The following is a 14,925-nucleotide window of genomic DNA, read 5'->3' on the forward strand; positions in this document are numbered from 1 at the left end:
AGCTGTGAGAATGAATCCCAGTGGCCTTGCTCATTACTGAAGGGAAGAATCTTATTTTATACAGCATGGAGCCTTTTTTGGAACCAGGTAGCTTAGATTATTTTCTTTCCTGCATTTCATGAGACAGGTAATCAGTTGAGGACAACCCCTTCCCAACACTTGCTAACTCAAATTGTACTTGTGTACAGACACTTCAATGACACCCTGTCCTAGTGTACATATGAAGCAAACCAAACTGGTAAGAGGCAAAGTGGAGACATAAATAAGGTGAAGACACCAAGACCCTGGAGCTGCAACACTGATGCAAGGAAAATTGATAGATGTTGATTTACATTCATGTAAACTCCATACATTAAGAGAAACCTATATATTTAATATTGTCTCCACCCATTCACCTCCGAAGGGTAATGCACTTGACTTGTAAAACCAGCTTAATTTCTGACTACTTGAATCAGTATTACACGAAGGGCAAGAATTTAGCCAATACTTGCCTCAAAAAAGTTTATGATCAATATAAGTTAATGATTTCTAGTTTGTTTTATAATCTGACTCAAAAATTAGTTATGATGTGTGATACATACTGGTTTTCCTCCTGTCTGCTGTACTGCACATAAGAACTTAGGTGCCATTTCCATTCAAGGTAGCTTCCCCCCTGCCCATTTGATGGATACCCATCCATCCATCCTTTATTCTCTGTATCAGAGCACTAGGGAAGCATTTTCATTGTGATCTTGTAGAAAGCATAAAGCTTCTGAGCAACTGCTATATATGATATGAACCATATCTATTTGAAAATAAGGCTGAAGCTCCATCTATTCCATAGAGATTAGAAGCTCAAGCACTAAGTACATTTCCATTGTTGACAGAAATTAAGAGTACCTGCAAGATCAATACAGCAAACTTTCTTTTGAGCTTGTAGTAGATCAGGTGGTCTTCTAAGATCACATCTTTAACCTCATTTATTGTAAGGCACCTAGAAAAGCCTATGGAGAAATTCTAAGCTGTCGGGGGATGCAACGAGCCTATGGAATTCCTGACAGTTCGAGAACAGTGCGACCTTGAGCAGCTTGTAGTGTATCCTTGAGAGTCTGGAAAGATCCGAGAAGACCAGTACAAAAACAAGATAGTGATAAGAAGAACCGTCCTAACGAACTCACCAATCATGAATTGTTAGTTACTAACCAAACCAATCATATACTAACACATACTCAAAAGAAGGGTATAAAAAGGTGTGTTAGAACAATAAAGTAGCCATTTTGCATGATCTATTACTTGTCGTGTCCGTCTCTACTGCGACAAATGGTGACCCCGATGCGTCTGAGTGAACAGATCATTTAAAGGCAATAAATCCAGCACTAGCAAGAAGTATACCGGCGGCGACGAGCGCTGCGAAAGAGTATACGGGCAGCGAGACAAGCTGCGGAGACGGAGCCCGGTGAAGCTGAGAGCAGTGGAATCTGCCTGGTCCGGACCTGAGCCTAGACACCTAATAAGGTGAGCCACCGGGGACAAAACTGTTAGAATGGGGCAGCAATTAACACAAGAAAAGGAGACGATTTTGTCTACCTGGAAAGCCCTATTAAAAAGAAAAGGGGTTAAAACCCCAGAACAAAGCTTGAAAAGGATTTTAATATGGTGTAAGATGCAAGGCTTTCAAGCCACAACAGTTACTGCATTCAGTGTGGGTGTGTGGCAAGCAGTGGGATGGAAAATGTTTGGTGAAATCTCTAAAGGACAGAAAGAGCTGTGTATGTTGGCGATCGTATGGTGTCTATTACGCGAGACCCTGAAGGAATGGACAGCAGAATGTGATGCGAAAGATCAGCAAAAGAAAGCTGAGGACTCTGACAATGTTAGCAATGAAAAAGTTTCTGCTCAAGTAACAGCTGCAGCCAATGCTGCAATCTCAGCAGTTGTGGGCAGAAAACCCCTCATGGGCAAAATCAGATCATACCCTTATTCACCTCCTCCTCCTCCTACGCCATTAATTACTTTACCGGGCGATGAGGGGCCCTCCTCACCTACTGGTGCTGTGGCAGAAGGGGTGACTCCATCAGCCCCCCCCGACGAGAATGATGTGGCGATTAACACCGAGCCGGACAGTGTGGGCCGTACTGAAATTGAGGGCCGAAAGGACGGTGAGAGTCAAACTGAGTGTGAGGGCCGAACGGAAAGTGAGAGCCGAAATGAAACTGAGGCAGAAAAATCTCTAACTGACACTATGCGATCTCTGCAGCTCACAGATAAAACCATACCGAAGGAACCCCTGCTGGGGGCTCTCCCTCCATCCACAATAACTGTGGTCCTGAGATCCCCTGATCAGTTCTGGGAGGGAGTTAGAAAATATGCTGCCGACTCTGGCAACTGGGATCTAGTAGAACGCCTCAGCCCGTGCTCTCTAACACCGGCGTTTCTAAAGCCTCTAGATAAAGCAGCAGAGGCTCCTGTTACATTTCCTGTTTTCAGAGCTGCTCCAGGCACAAACCGGCACGATGAGCACAATCCAATCGGCTGGAGAGTAGTGCAGGATTTGCAGAATAGAGTACAAAAATACGGAATCAGTTCTCCTGAGGTGATGCAACTTATTCGTATAATCAGCACAGATCTGCTGTGTCCTTATGACGTTATGCATCTAGCACTCGTGCTGTTTCAGCCCATACAATTGCACGTATTTCAATCTACTTGGAGGCAGATGGCACGCACAGCAGCACAGCAAAATTTACGACTGCTACAGGGTGGCCTGAGATTAGGCCTTGGAGAGGATGCTTTGCTTGGTGAAGGGCAGTATGGTAGCCCTCAGCTGCAGGCTACATGGCCTCCGATGGCTCTCGAACAAGCACAAAATATAGGCCTTATGGCAATGAAGCGAACCATGGACATGGCAGCTCCGAAGCAAAAATATGCCACTATCTGCCAAGGCCCCACAGAACCCTTTTTACAATTTGTAGAAAAAATATCTGCCGCCCTGGAAAAACAGGTAGAAGATGAGGTCTTAAGGCAAATTCTATGCAAACGGTTGGCAAGAGATAATGCTGATAAGGACTGTCAAAAGATCATACAGGCTTTACCGGGAGATCCTTCTGTCCCTGACATGGTAGCTGCATGTTCTAAAGCTGGGACACTGGAACACACGGTGACCACCATAGCCAATGCTATGAGAAATTCTGGAAAGTGCTGTGGGTGTGGCAGTGAAGGGCATATCAATGTAACTTCTCCACACAAAACATCACCAGGTCACATTTGTGCGATGGTTTCGACCCCCTACCCACCAGTGACAATCCCTAAAGGTACTCGTATTGCTCAATTTGTTCCTTTTTCGAGTTCTATTTCAAGAGCAGGACAGCACCTGCGATGCGATGGAGGCTTCAGCTCTACGGGACCCCCTCAGTTCTGCTGGTCTCAGACTGTCTCGTCATCCCGACCATGTATGACGTGCACGCTGTCGAATCACGGAAGATCGCCGACTACAGTAAGGCTTGCAGGGCTCCTGGACACCGGAGCCAATGTGACTATTACTGCCGATTGTCTGTGGCTGTCCACCTGGCCCACAGAGGAGGCTGGTATGGGAGTAGTGGGGCTGGGAGGCTCTGCGCAAGCAAAGACGGCAGACACTCCAGTTCTGATTACCAATCCTGAGGGCCAACAAGCAGTTATTAAACCATATGTGACGGCAGCTCCCCGCAATTTATGGGGGAGGGATTGCTTGTCGCAGTGGGGGGTGAGAATTACCACGGATTTTTAACGGGGGCCACTGTGCTGCAGGGTGTTAGACAACCCATGCTTGTTTTAACCTGGTTAACAAATAACCCTGTGTGGGTGGATCAGTGGCCCCTACCAATTGAAGAATTAAAGGCCCTGCAAGAATTGGTAGCAGAACAACTAGCTGCCAGACACATTGAACCATCTCACAGCCCATGGAATACTCCAGTGTTTGTGATAAAACAGAAATCAGGTAAATGGTGATTTTTGCATGACCTGCGGTAAGTCAATGCTGTCATGGCCATGATGGGGGCTCTGCAACCAGGCATGCCTTCACCTGCCATGATCCCTCAAGATTGGGAAATCATTGTCATGAACCTTAAGGATTGTTTTTTTACAATTCCATTAGCTTCTCAAGATGAAAAAAAATTTGCATTTTCTGTGCCTTCTATCAATCATGCGGAACAAGCAAAAAGATATCAATGGAGAGTTCTGCCGCAGGGCATGAAAAATTCACCAACCATTTGTTAATGGTTTGTTGCACAAGCTCTGTCACCTGTAAGGGAAAAATTGCCCACTAGTTATTGTTATCACTATATGGATGACATTCTGTTAGCATCAGACAACAAGGAGCAGTTGAATGACGTGAAAAATTTGGCCACGAATTCGCTATGACAATATGGGTTGGTTATTGCCCCTGGAAAAGTGCAAGAAATAGCACCCTGGAAATATTTGGGAATGGCAATTACAAACATGCAGGTTGTGCCCCAACCTGTGAAACTTAATCTTGCGGTTAAGACACTCAATGATGTACAGAAATTAATGGGATCCTTGAACTGGATCAGGCCCTATCTTGGACTGACCAGTTCGCAGTTACAACCTCTCTTGGACTTATTAAAACATTCCAATGATCCAACAGAGCCCAGAATATTGAATAAGGAAGCGTTAAATGTAATTCACATGGTGGAACAATGTATATACTAGAAATTTGTTTCTCGAATTGATCTGTCTCGATTGGTACAATTCTTTGTGCTAATTGCCAAAACTGTGCCATTTGGTGCTTTGGTGCAGTGGGATACTGAGTGGGATGACCCATTACATATTTTAGACTGGATGTTTTTGTCATTCCGGCCATGAAAAAAAACTGCTCCTGGCTTGTTTGGACTTATTGCTGATGTAATCATAAAAGCCAGAAAACGCTGTGTAGAACTAATAGGACGTGATCCAGCTATGATTGTTTTACCTGTTCAAAATTGCTACTTTGAATGGTGTCTGGCAAACAATTATGAGCTGCAAGCAGCTATGGTGGGTTTTCAAGGACAGATTTCGTATCATCTACCGTCACACCCGCTCCTGAAATTTGCTCGAGAAATACCATTTGGTCAGAAAAACTTAAGCCAGCCGGAACCTGTGAAAGGCCCTACTGTCTTCACAGATGGTTCTGGAATACCGGGTAAAGTAGCAGTAGTATGGTATGAAAACAACAACTGGAACGGCAAAGTAGTACATCAAAATGGTTCTCCACAAGTGGTAGAGCTGCGTGCAATGGCTGTTGCTTTTTCTATTTTTTCTACTCCTGTAAATATTGTAACTGACTCAGCGTATGTAGCTAATTTGGTTTCTCGACTAGACAAAGTGGCTTTGACCATGTCAGACAATCAATTATTATTTGATGTGCTTTTAGAACTCTGGAAAAGTATTCAACTACGAACAGAACCTTATTTAATCATGCATATCCGGAGTCATACCACTTCACCAGCTTTTTATACGGAAGGTAATGGTAGAATAAAAAAAAAAAAACAAAAAAAAACCCCAAAAAATAAAACAAAAAGGGGGAATGGTTGGGGAACCACCATAGGCATGCCTAGATAAAGCAGTTTATGTTCTTACCTTTCTCCGTTACTGGGACAATTCTTCCCTACCTCCTCTTTCTCAACACTTCTCTCTTTTCAACACAGAATTTACAAAAGGTTATCAAAGTACATGTTAAAGATTTAGTTACTGGTCAGTGGAATGGACCATGTGAGCTATTAACCTGGGGGCGAGGTTATGCTTGTGTTTCCACAGATGCAGGCCCACAATGGACTCCCACTCGATTTGTGCGACCGTCATCATCTGGAACATCCCAGAGGGTGCGGCAATATAAATACCATCTCAACCAAAAAACTAAGTGTAGGTCACCTTGGCCAATATAACAGGTCAAGATTCTCTGTGCATTGCAACCGCATCACAAAGCCCATGAACCAATAGACAGGATGGCTATGACTCGTGCAGCGCGCCTGGCCAGCGAGTGCATGCGTCATAGGTTGCAACTGAGGTGGATTTTGGCACCCGCTGGCCACGTGTGTTGAAATCCGTTCCTCTGCAAATGTATAAATACCGGGATTTTCTGAAGAGCATCAGGCTGGTGTACAGCAAGGCCATCGTTGCCTCCGTGGGGACGCCCACGCAAAGCTGGCACCTACCGATTGCTGGGCTGAGTTCGCAGAGCAAGACAGCACAAGAATGTACAGATGGTTCATCTACCTCACAGTCCTCAGATGGACGTAGTCATGGATACCGCCGCAAACCAAAGAAAACATCTGGATGACCCTGGCTGATGTGACCGGACAAGATTGCTTATACCTTAGTACAGTAACACCAAGCGATCCTTTTTTTGCAGGTTTAATAGGGGGTTACACTGACATCAACAGAGTTTAAGAACTTATTGATGGAGACCCCTGTGCAGCAGGTCATGGACTCAATGGATGGGAATGCCTGGTTTCCACGAATCGGGCATTCACCCTCATTGCCACCCCAGGAATCACAAATTCTGGGGTCCCTGAATACAGACTGGTGTAGTATTATCTGATTTACTGCTAGACTTTGATAGTGTCAGACATGCTACGCTACAAAATAGAGCTGCAATTGATTTCTTGCTTTTAGCACAAGGACATGGTTGTGATGAGTTTGAAGGGATGTGTTGTATGAATTTATCCGATCACTCAGAATCCATTTTCAGTAGTATTCAACAATTAAAGAAGGGAGTCAGTAAGCTGACAGAAAGCGATGAATTAGATTGGCTGACGAAGATGTTCGAGGGTTGGGGATTGTCTGGATGGTTGATATCTCTGCTCAAGACTGTGGGGGTAGTGATCTTGGTTGTGATAACTATGCTCCTGATGTTACCCTGTCTTTTCAGCCTTCTGCAAAGGGCCCTGCAGAGGGCAGCCAGGACAATATCTTTAGCACAAATACAAAAAGGGGGAATTGTCGGGGGATGCAACGAGCCTATGGAATTCCTGACAGTTCGAGAACAGTGCGACCTTGAGCAGCTTGTAGTGTATCCTTGAGAGTCTGGAAAGATCCGAGAAGACCAGTACAAAAACAAGATAGTGATAAGAAGAACCGTCCTAACGAACTCACCAATCATGAATTGTTAGTTACTAACCAAACCAATCATATACTAACACATACTCAAAAGAAGGGTATAAAAAGGTGTGTTAGAACAATAAAGTAGCCATTTTGCATGATCTATTACTTGTCGTGTCCGTCTCTACTGCGACACTAAGCTTATTTCCAAGACACTCAAAGAACATCTGTCTCAATTCTACCATTTAACTGAAAATTAACTGAACAGTCCTGTCTTGTGTAATCAAAATTACCATACTAAGCCGCCTTACAACACCAACTTCAAGACAGTAACATTTCCCATATGCTTACAGAATTCCATCAGCACACAGGCTTTAAGAAGTTTAGTTCCAGATAACATATACAATACTTTGAGTTGCTATATAATACAGTACTAAGCACAAGAACCTTCACCGATATGACTGATTCAGTACCCCACAGGTAAGACAAGGAAATTACTTCATCAGCAAGACCAATAACCATACCTTGCTTGATAGCATTTCATTAAAAAGTACTTAAACAGAAGAACTCCAAGAAAGAAAGCATGTTGACATCCAGAGCTTGTATTCAGAGACATCTGAAGGCTGGAAACATACCATAGAGAAACAAGTTTAACACATTGAACACTTATTTGGATACTTAGCTGTAGAGCCTCAAGCACAGCAAGTCATTCTCAACTGAAAGCTCATAACTAATTCAGCTATTGCAGAAGAGTCACAAGAAAGGACACCCACACAAGATTTCCCACAGAGGGGTGGTTACTAGAAGGAAACATACAGTACCCCTTCAGTTAAGTTTCTTGGCTCTACTGCTTTTAAGACAGTGTTCAAAACCTTTCAACATGAACACGCCTTCTACTTTCCCCTCCTCAAACTTTATCTGCTAGCCTTGCATGTTTCCAGCCAACATCATGCTTAAGTAATTTTTCTCACATAAGATTTATACTTAAATGTGTGAGCAGGAAGCATTCAGAAATTGGTGACAGGTCTTCCAAATCTTTTTCATCAGTCTGGAGACTTAATCACATAAAAGATTCTCCAACCCTGACTGGGAGTTTTCTGACCTGCCTCAGCTGTTAGCAAAACAACAGTGCTCCCATCTCCACATGAAGGCAGCTGGTGTTGGAACCTTCATCACCATATAAACTAGGAAATAACTCAGATAACTCATCAGTTTCTGAAAAATCTCTGAGGTCCAAGTTCTGCATCCATTTCTGATGCAGTTATTTATGTGCACATTTTTCACTCATTAAGTATCTTTATAACAGTGAGGGAAAAAAACACAGTTGAGGGCAGCTTATGCCTGAATTGTCTTGCCTCCACCCTATGCTCACTTGCACTAGGCACACAGCTAAGCAATTTTTTTAATGGTTTCTTTGCAGGAGTTGCCATTTTAATCCCTACACTGAGCTTCACAATGTGTTGTGGGTAAGGACAAGTTGTTACAAGAATACCTTGACTACCTTTAGAGACTACTACCTCCAAGCTCTTCATACTTAGAAGGGACTCCTCTGAAAAGCAATTTAAGTACATACCTCTATGGCAGAGCTATGTATGTATGTACAAGAAATGGAGGAAATTTTCTGGTTGCCCCCTATAGACTTTCAGGGATGTATTAACATCGCTCAAGGCTTGCTTTAGACCTTATTTTAAAAAAAATAAAATCAGTCCACAACGCAAGAAACAAGTTAATGACCTGGTACATAGAAGCAACTTGGCAATCTTCTGTCAGTAGCACACACACAGACTGAGGAAAAACTGAAATATACAGCTGCTTGAAACTATAAGGTTTTTCACATGGAAGTATGCTATCTCACATACTGGAACAGCCTGAGTGCCTTTGAAACTCAGCCACCAAAATACACAACAGTACAAAGCTATGTTCCACAGAAGTGCATAGCTACCGAGCACTCCACCTTTCCAGAGGAGATAGATCTTATTCCACTGGGACAGAAAATCTTATCAAGTGCAGCATCACTCCTGCTTATCTAAGCAAGAAGGCTTGCATTTTGCCCTTATTGTCTTGCTTTGCAAGTGCTCATTTCAGTTTAAGTTTTCTTCCCTGCTATGAAGTAAGTTTTATAATATCCTCCTCCTTCTCCCACATCCATGGTTTCCTGTGCTTACTTTGCCATTTCTCATGGCTTCCTATAGATGAAAGCAAGTTAACTTCCTAAGTTAAAAGCTTAACATCAACTCACATACCTAAGACTCATTAGTCTTCATAGAAAAGATGGGTTATTCCAGCTCTTCCTCAGTTTAGTATTTGAGCAAAATACTTCATCTGATTTCTCCATCCTCTTGGGGACCGGTATATACTTCTAACAAGTTAGAGTCCAGAACTTTTCAAGGAGACAGACAAGAGTTTAGTAACAAATTTCCATTCTACAAGTCTTACCATTCAACTCATGAAAGCTTGTTTAGAGCATGTTTAGAATACTGAAGTACAATCATTCCTCTTCTGTTTGGCCAATTTCATAGCCACGCTCTTCCAGTTAAAGCATTACTTCAGTTTTAATAAACATTTTTTCAAATAAATTCTAATAAAGTCCTGGAAGAAGGGTGCTACTACACCAAAGTTAATGCAGAATTGCTCAGTCAAAGCTTTAAAAACAAATTTGTCTGTTAGTTGTCATTAGTGACATTCTTCAGGAGAAGCCAAGCTCAAGTGGTCGTCTTTGACTTTTACCACCCTGGCCCTCTAGCAAGTTGCATGTTCATACAGGCTGGTATGAGTGACAGTGATAGTCAATGTGATCATAAAGCAGCAGCTAACACTACTCAGTTGCTGGTCTTATTAGATCAGATCAAAAGTTTTTATGATACAGAAAATCCTTCAAGTGTCCTTTCAATGCTATTTGACTGAGTTTCATCAATATGCTGTATTCACCTCCTACACTATGTTGTGGTCAGTGCAGTATACTCACTAAAACAGCATGCTTGTCAAGGAGGAATCTCCACTGTATTGAAATAGACTTTCAAAGCGCTTCCCTATGATTAAGATTCCTTTGTTTTGTATCTCTTTACCACAATGACTCATTCCTATCTCCTATTTATTTCACCAAATATTTATGTCCTTTGATCAAGGGGGTTAACCTGGTTCCAACGCTTTCAGAATTTATCCAGGAAGAGATATTTATCATAACTCCACATGTCAAGATAAAAAACAAGAGTAATGCCTAAGGGCAGCTAAGGTTTAGAAGCTTTGCTCCTGTAGGAACATGCATGTAATCTGTTCAGTTTCCTTCAGAATACCTCATGCTGCAACCGAGGTAACTTGACAGTAACTGATCAGTCTTAGTCCCAAGCTTTTTCATCTCCATTATTCAAGTAGCTACAACCTGTGTCTGAAAACTAGAATGCCTGAGTATTTCAGGAATACACAAGTCTAGGCACAGCAGTACGCTTCTTCACCCTTTACTATTTCACACCCCTTCCCCTGATTCCGCTGCAGGAATTTGCATTACTTTGTACCTTACAACAAGAAGGCTATTTTCACCAGAAAAAGGCATAGGCAGTGTAACATTGTCATGCTCTATTTGTGATTAGAAAATTCTGTCAAAAACCCCCTCAGTTAGCATAAGAAACTGAAGTCACTCAGGAACCTGCTGCATTGCAATACACAGCACAACATTCATCACTTTGGCTACAGTCACACCGGAAGCCAGCACAGTATCTGCATTATAATCTGTAGCTGATGACTGAACTGCATGGTTAGTTCTTATCATTGATTTAGGAATAGAACCTTAGATTGCAGCACCCAGCTCTTTGAGGAAAGCTTTTCATGATGAACTGTTAAGTACAAGCTTTGATCTAGTGAAAAATAACATGCCTTCCTATGCTTACGGGTTAGACTTTAATTCAGAAGCCTTTTTAAATGCATAATAATCAATTCAGAATGCCAGCACCATATTGCTTGCAGGGAAGTCACATGTAACATTACTTACCATAAGATTTAGAACTCAAGAGATCTAAAGCTGTTTGTCTGCACACACCAGCAGAGAAAATTATCTACATGAGCTTTTGAAAGCCAGAAGACAGTTGGGCTCACGAGTTAAAAGGAAATGACTATCACATGCTCAGATATTTTATTACACACTTCAACAAAGCGCTTTAGGGAATATGTATTATGACTATATAGAAGCCATCTTCAACCTGGTTCTCTTAACCAAGAATTTCTACATAAGCCTGTTAACATCCTCAGGTATTTAGAAACATTCATGAGTATAGATGTAGACAGCTGCAGAGCACATTCCCAGGTCAAGGACTTTAACAGTTTTAAGACCATGAAATAACCCTTATGGATACTAAAATCCCCTTTATTTTAATCATTAATGCTTAACTGAGATGTCAAGCTCTGTAGGAATCTGAACTGTTACTCTCATACTCACTAAGCACAGCCCAATTAAAAAAAAAAAAATCACTAAGATTACTTCTCTCCTTGGTCTTGTTTTTTGATTGGGGAAGGACCCCCAGCCCCTTGGAAACAGAATAGCCTAAACTACCAGCTTAGACATAAGAGTTTGGAGTGCAAATTGCAGAACAGTTGTATTTCCCTTTTTCATTGTTGTTAGGCAAAGACTAGTCAGGAGTTTCATACAAAAGTACACCACATCATAAAATAGGAAAAATATTTCTGCAACAGGAAAAATTTTGATTCTTCAATCTATCAGCGATATTAGCACAAGCCTCCAGGGATTTATCAGCAGCTCTTAAGTCAGTCTTCACCTAGCAGTGTCCAAGATACACTATAGGCAATAATCAAAAGTGAAAGATACTGTCTTCTAGATCTTGAAATTAATGCATGGGTGTATTGATAGGACTTCCCATAGCATAAATAGGTTCTGGTCCAAACTTCGTTACAAGTTACAGCTCAGTTTCTGCCTAGCCTGTTGAAACAGATTGCTTTGGCAAAGCACACAGCCTATCCCAGTCCCAGAAACCAAGGGCTGAGAAGTTAAACACAAGCCTGGCAGCCTGCCAAACCCCAGGATCCTGACAGTCTCCCTGCTTCAATCTTTGGAACCCCAGACTTGCTGAAATATATCCAGAGCATTGTAGCAGCTCGTATTGATACTGCTAATTGATTTACAGAAAGTTAAAACTGATCCATAAAAGGGACACATCAAAAGAGAAAGCTTGCCAGGATTTTACTTGCTCTCCAAAACAGCAATTAGAAGATATCTTAGTTTGCCCTACAGGCCAGCAGCAGAAAGATCTATCATGTGTTTCAGCATACAGCAGCGTGAAGCAGGCTTTTTAGTTTGAGGAATCATATTTGAAGCGTTTTAAGATAACCTTTAGAAAGACCAGAAGGTGATGTACAGCTGGTCTGTCACAGGGTTACAGCAGCCACATGTTACGCTTCCTCTTTTCAGAGCTTCCACTAGCTAAAGCATAGAGCTCATGGAAACAGTAACTACCAGCTGTTACCCCAGTATCTTCCAGTAGCATAAACTTAAACACCAGCATTTGATATAAAGTCTACTTTTTTGTATCCAAGGAGATATTCTGAACGTGGTAGAGAGGGATGAAGAGAGCTGCAGGTTAATACCTGGGCTGCACACAAAACTAGAAATGCAATACCAACTCGAGATCATTAAGGAGTTGAGGGGACAGACTTGTTACAAGACCACAGCAAAACAGAGTTTGTTCTGTGGCATTCAACACCACAGCATAAACAAAGTTAACCATAGTAGGTATACAGTTGGGGTCTTTAAAACAGAGGTGCTAAAGAACAGTTTTGAATTCTATATAGGAAAGGAATGACATGTAGTTTGGACAAGTGAACAGGGCTTTTCTGCTTCTGTGTGCTCAGAATACCTTTTTTGATACACAAACCCATGATTTGAATGCAGAACTAAACACAAGTCCCATTCCCTCACTCCACATTGCAGGGACACAAGTTACTTTTCAATTAAGCAGGTGATTCCAAACATGCAAAGTTTGAGCATGCTTCCTTTGAGGACATTTTTAGTTATTTGAGTTACCTTTAACCTGTAAGGAGTGCTTACTAAAGATAACCTACTTGGGGAAAACATTTATTTCCTCTACAAGGGTTACAGAGCCATAACCATGAATGAATTGAAGCAACAGTCATAACCGAGGTCGCAAGTGCCCCACAAGCAGGTCAGGAGGAGCAGTGTGAGCAGGAACCCTCCAGGAGCCAGCAGGCAGAGCAAAGCCTCTTTTTGAGGACTGCTGTAAGACCCTGGGCCAAGCCAAGAGCCCCATAACATCAGCTAACAGGAGCACACACAGCCTATAAAGCCAAAAATTTCACTCCCACAGAAACCTCCCTCTACTTACGCCTCAAACGCGGACAAGAGGGATTGCAGGTAACAAGGGGAAAGAGGAAAAACAAGACACCAGACTTCACAACCAAAATACACCTTCCTCCGCAGAGGCCGGGCCCCGGGACCCCAGACAGCCGGGTTCACAGGCCTCTGCCCCCCCGGGGCTCTCCTCTCGCCCTGCAGAGAGACGCCCACCCCCCGTCCCTTACCTGCTATATCCCAGAGCTGCAGCCGCACCAGGGTCTTGCTGTCCCAGTTGATGACTTTGAGCGCGAAATCCACCCCGATGGTGGCCCGGTAGTGCTGGGAAAAGAGCTGGTGGACGTACCTCTTGATAATACTGGTTTTACCCACTCCCAGCTCCCCGATCACCAGCACCTTGAAGAGGTGCTCTCGGCACTCGGCCACGCCGGAGCCCGCTCCTTCCCCGCCGGCCATCCTCGACCCTCCGCCGGGAGCGCAGCTCTGCGGGGAGGCCGGGCAGCCGGGGCCGCGGCTCTCCCGCCTCTAGAAAACTTTTTTTTTTTTTTTTGCTTTTCTCCAGCCGACAACTTCCCTCTAACTTTTTCCCCAACCGGCTCACCCGCTGGGCCGGCCCACGACGGGGAGGAGGGAAGGCTGAGGGGAACGGAGGGAAGGTCAACCCCCCTCACGCACCACCTGACTGCAGTCACAGGACGCGGAAACTCCGCGGGCTTATAAAAGCCTGGGAGGGCGGAGGGGAGGGACGGGGGAGAGGGCCCGCCCCGGGATGGGCCGTCTCCGAGGCGGGGAGGCACCGGCTGCCCGGTCCCGCTCTCCCCGGGCACTCCCCGGGGCACGGTAGTGCCCCGGGGAGTGCCCGGGGAGAGCGGGACCGGGCTGCCGGTGGTAGCAGGAGCACCTTCCCCGCGGTTTGCGCACCCCTGCAAACAGGCAAGAGGAGGGCGTCACGCGTGGAAGGGCTCTGGTGACCGAGGGTGAGATCGCCGCCACGCCTGCAGGAGTCCCGGCAAACACCTACAGCCACGTCTGGTTGCTTTCTGTTCCTAAATTCATCCGGTAAAGTGGGGTTTGGTTTTTTTTTTAATCGCTCTGTGGTTGTTTTAAAAAATGCATCCGACGAAGCAGTAAAGGAACAGACACCTTGTTAGAACCCAACATAAAATAAGTTTCTTCTCCCTAGGACCATGGAGCACCACGTGTGCAGATTGCAAGCGTTGGGGGGAAAAACCCGCCTTTGCTAACAAGCTCTCCGAATGAAACCCCCAACCCCAGACATCAGTGCTTGCAATGAGGGGATGGAATTGTGCAGCTAAGTGGTACCATCTTAGAATCATAGAATCGTTTTGGTTGGAAAAGACCTTTAAGATCATCGAGTCCAACCATCAACCCAACACCACCATGCCCACTAAACCGTGTCCTGAAGGGCCACGTCTACGTGTCTTTTAAATACCTCCAGGGATGGTGACTCTACCACTTCCCTGGGCAGCCTGTTCCAATGCCTGACAACCCTTTCAGTGAAGAAATTTTTTCTAATACCCCATCTAAACCTCCCCTGG

General features: G+C 43.9%; 1 protein-coding gene across 1 annotated transcript in view; it reads right to left on the reverse strand.

Moving 5' to 3' along the window:
• Window positions 1–14,063, reverse strand: part of RAB32 (RAB32, member RAS oncogene family) — a 31,139-nt gene extending 17,076 nt beyond the window's left edge. Inside the window, exon 1 of the mRNA XM_075036034.1 lies at window positions 13,594–14,063. Coding sequence (XP_074892135.1) covers window positions 13,594–13,822 — 229 coding nt within the window. The 5' untranslated portion in view covers window positions 13,823–14,063. The remainder of the gene's footprint in view (window positions 1–13,593) is intronic.
• Between the last annotated feature and the right edge of the window lie 862 nt (window positions 14,064–14,925).

Source organism: Buteo buteo, chromosome 9 (genome assembly GCF_964188355.1).
Source record: "Buteo buteo chromosome 9, bButBut1.hap1.1, whole genome shotgun sequence".
Lineage (NCBI taxonomy): Eukaryota > Metazoa > Chordata > Aves > Accipitriformes > Accipitridae > Buteo > Buteo buteo.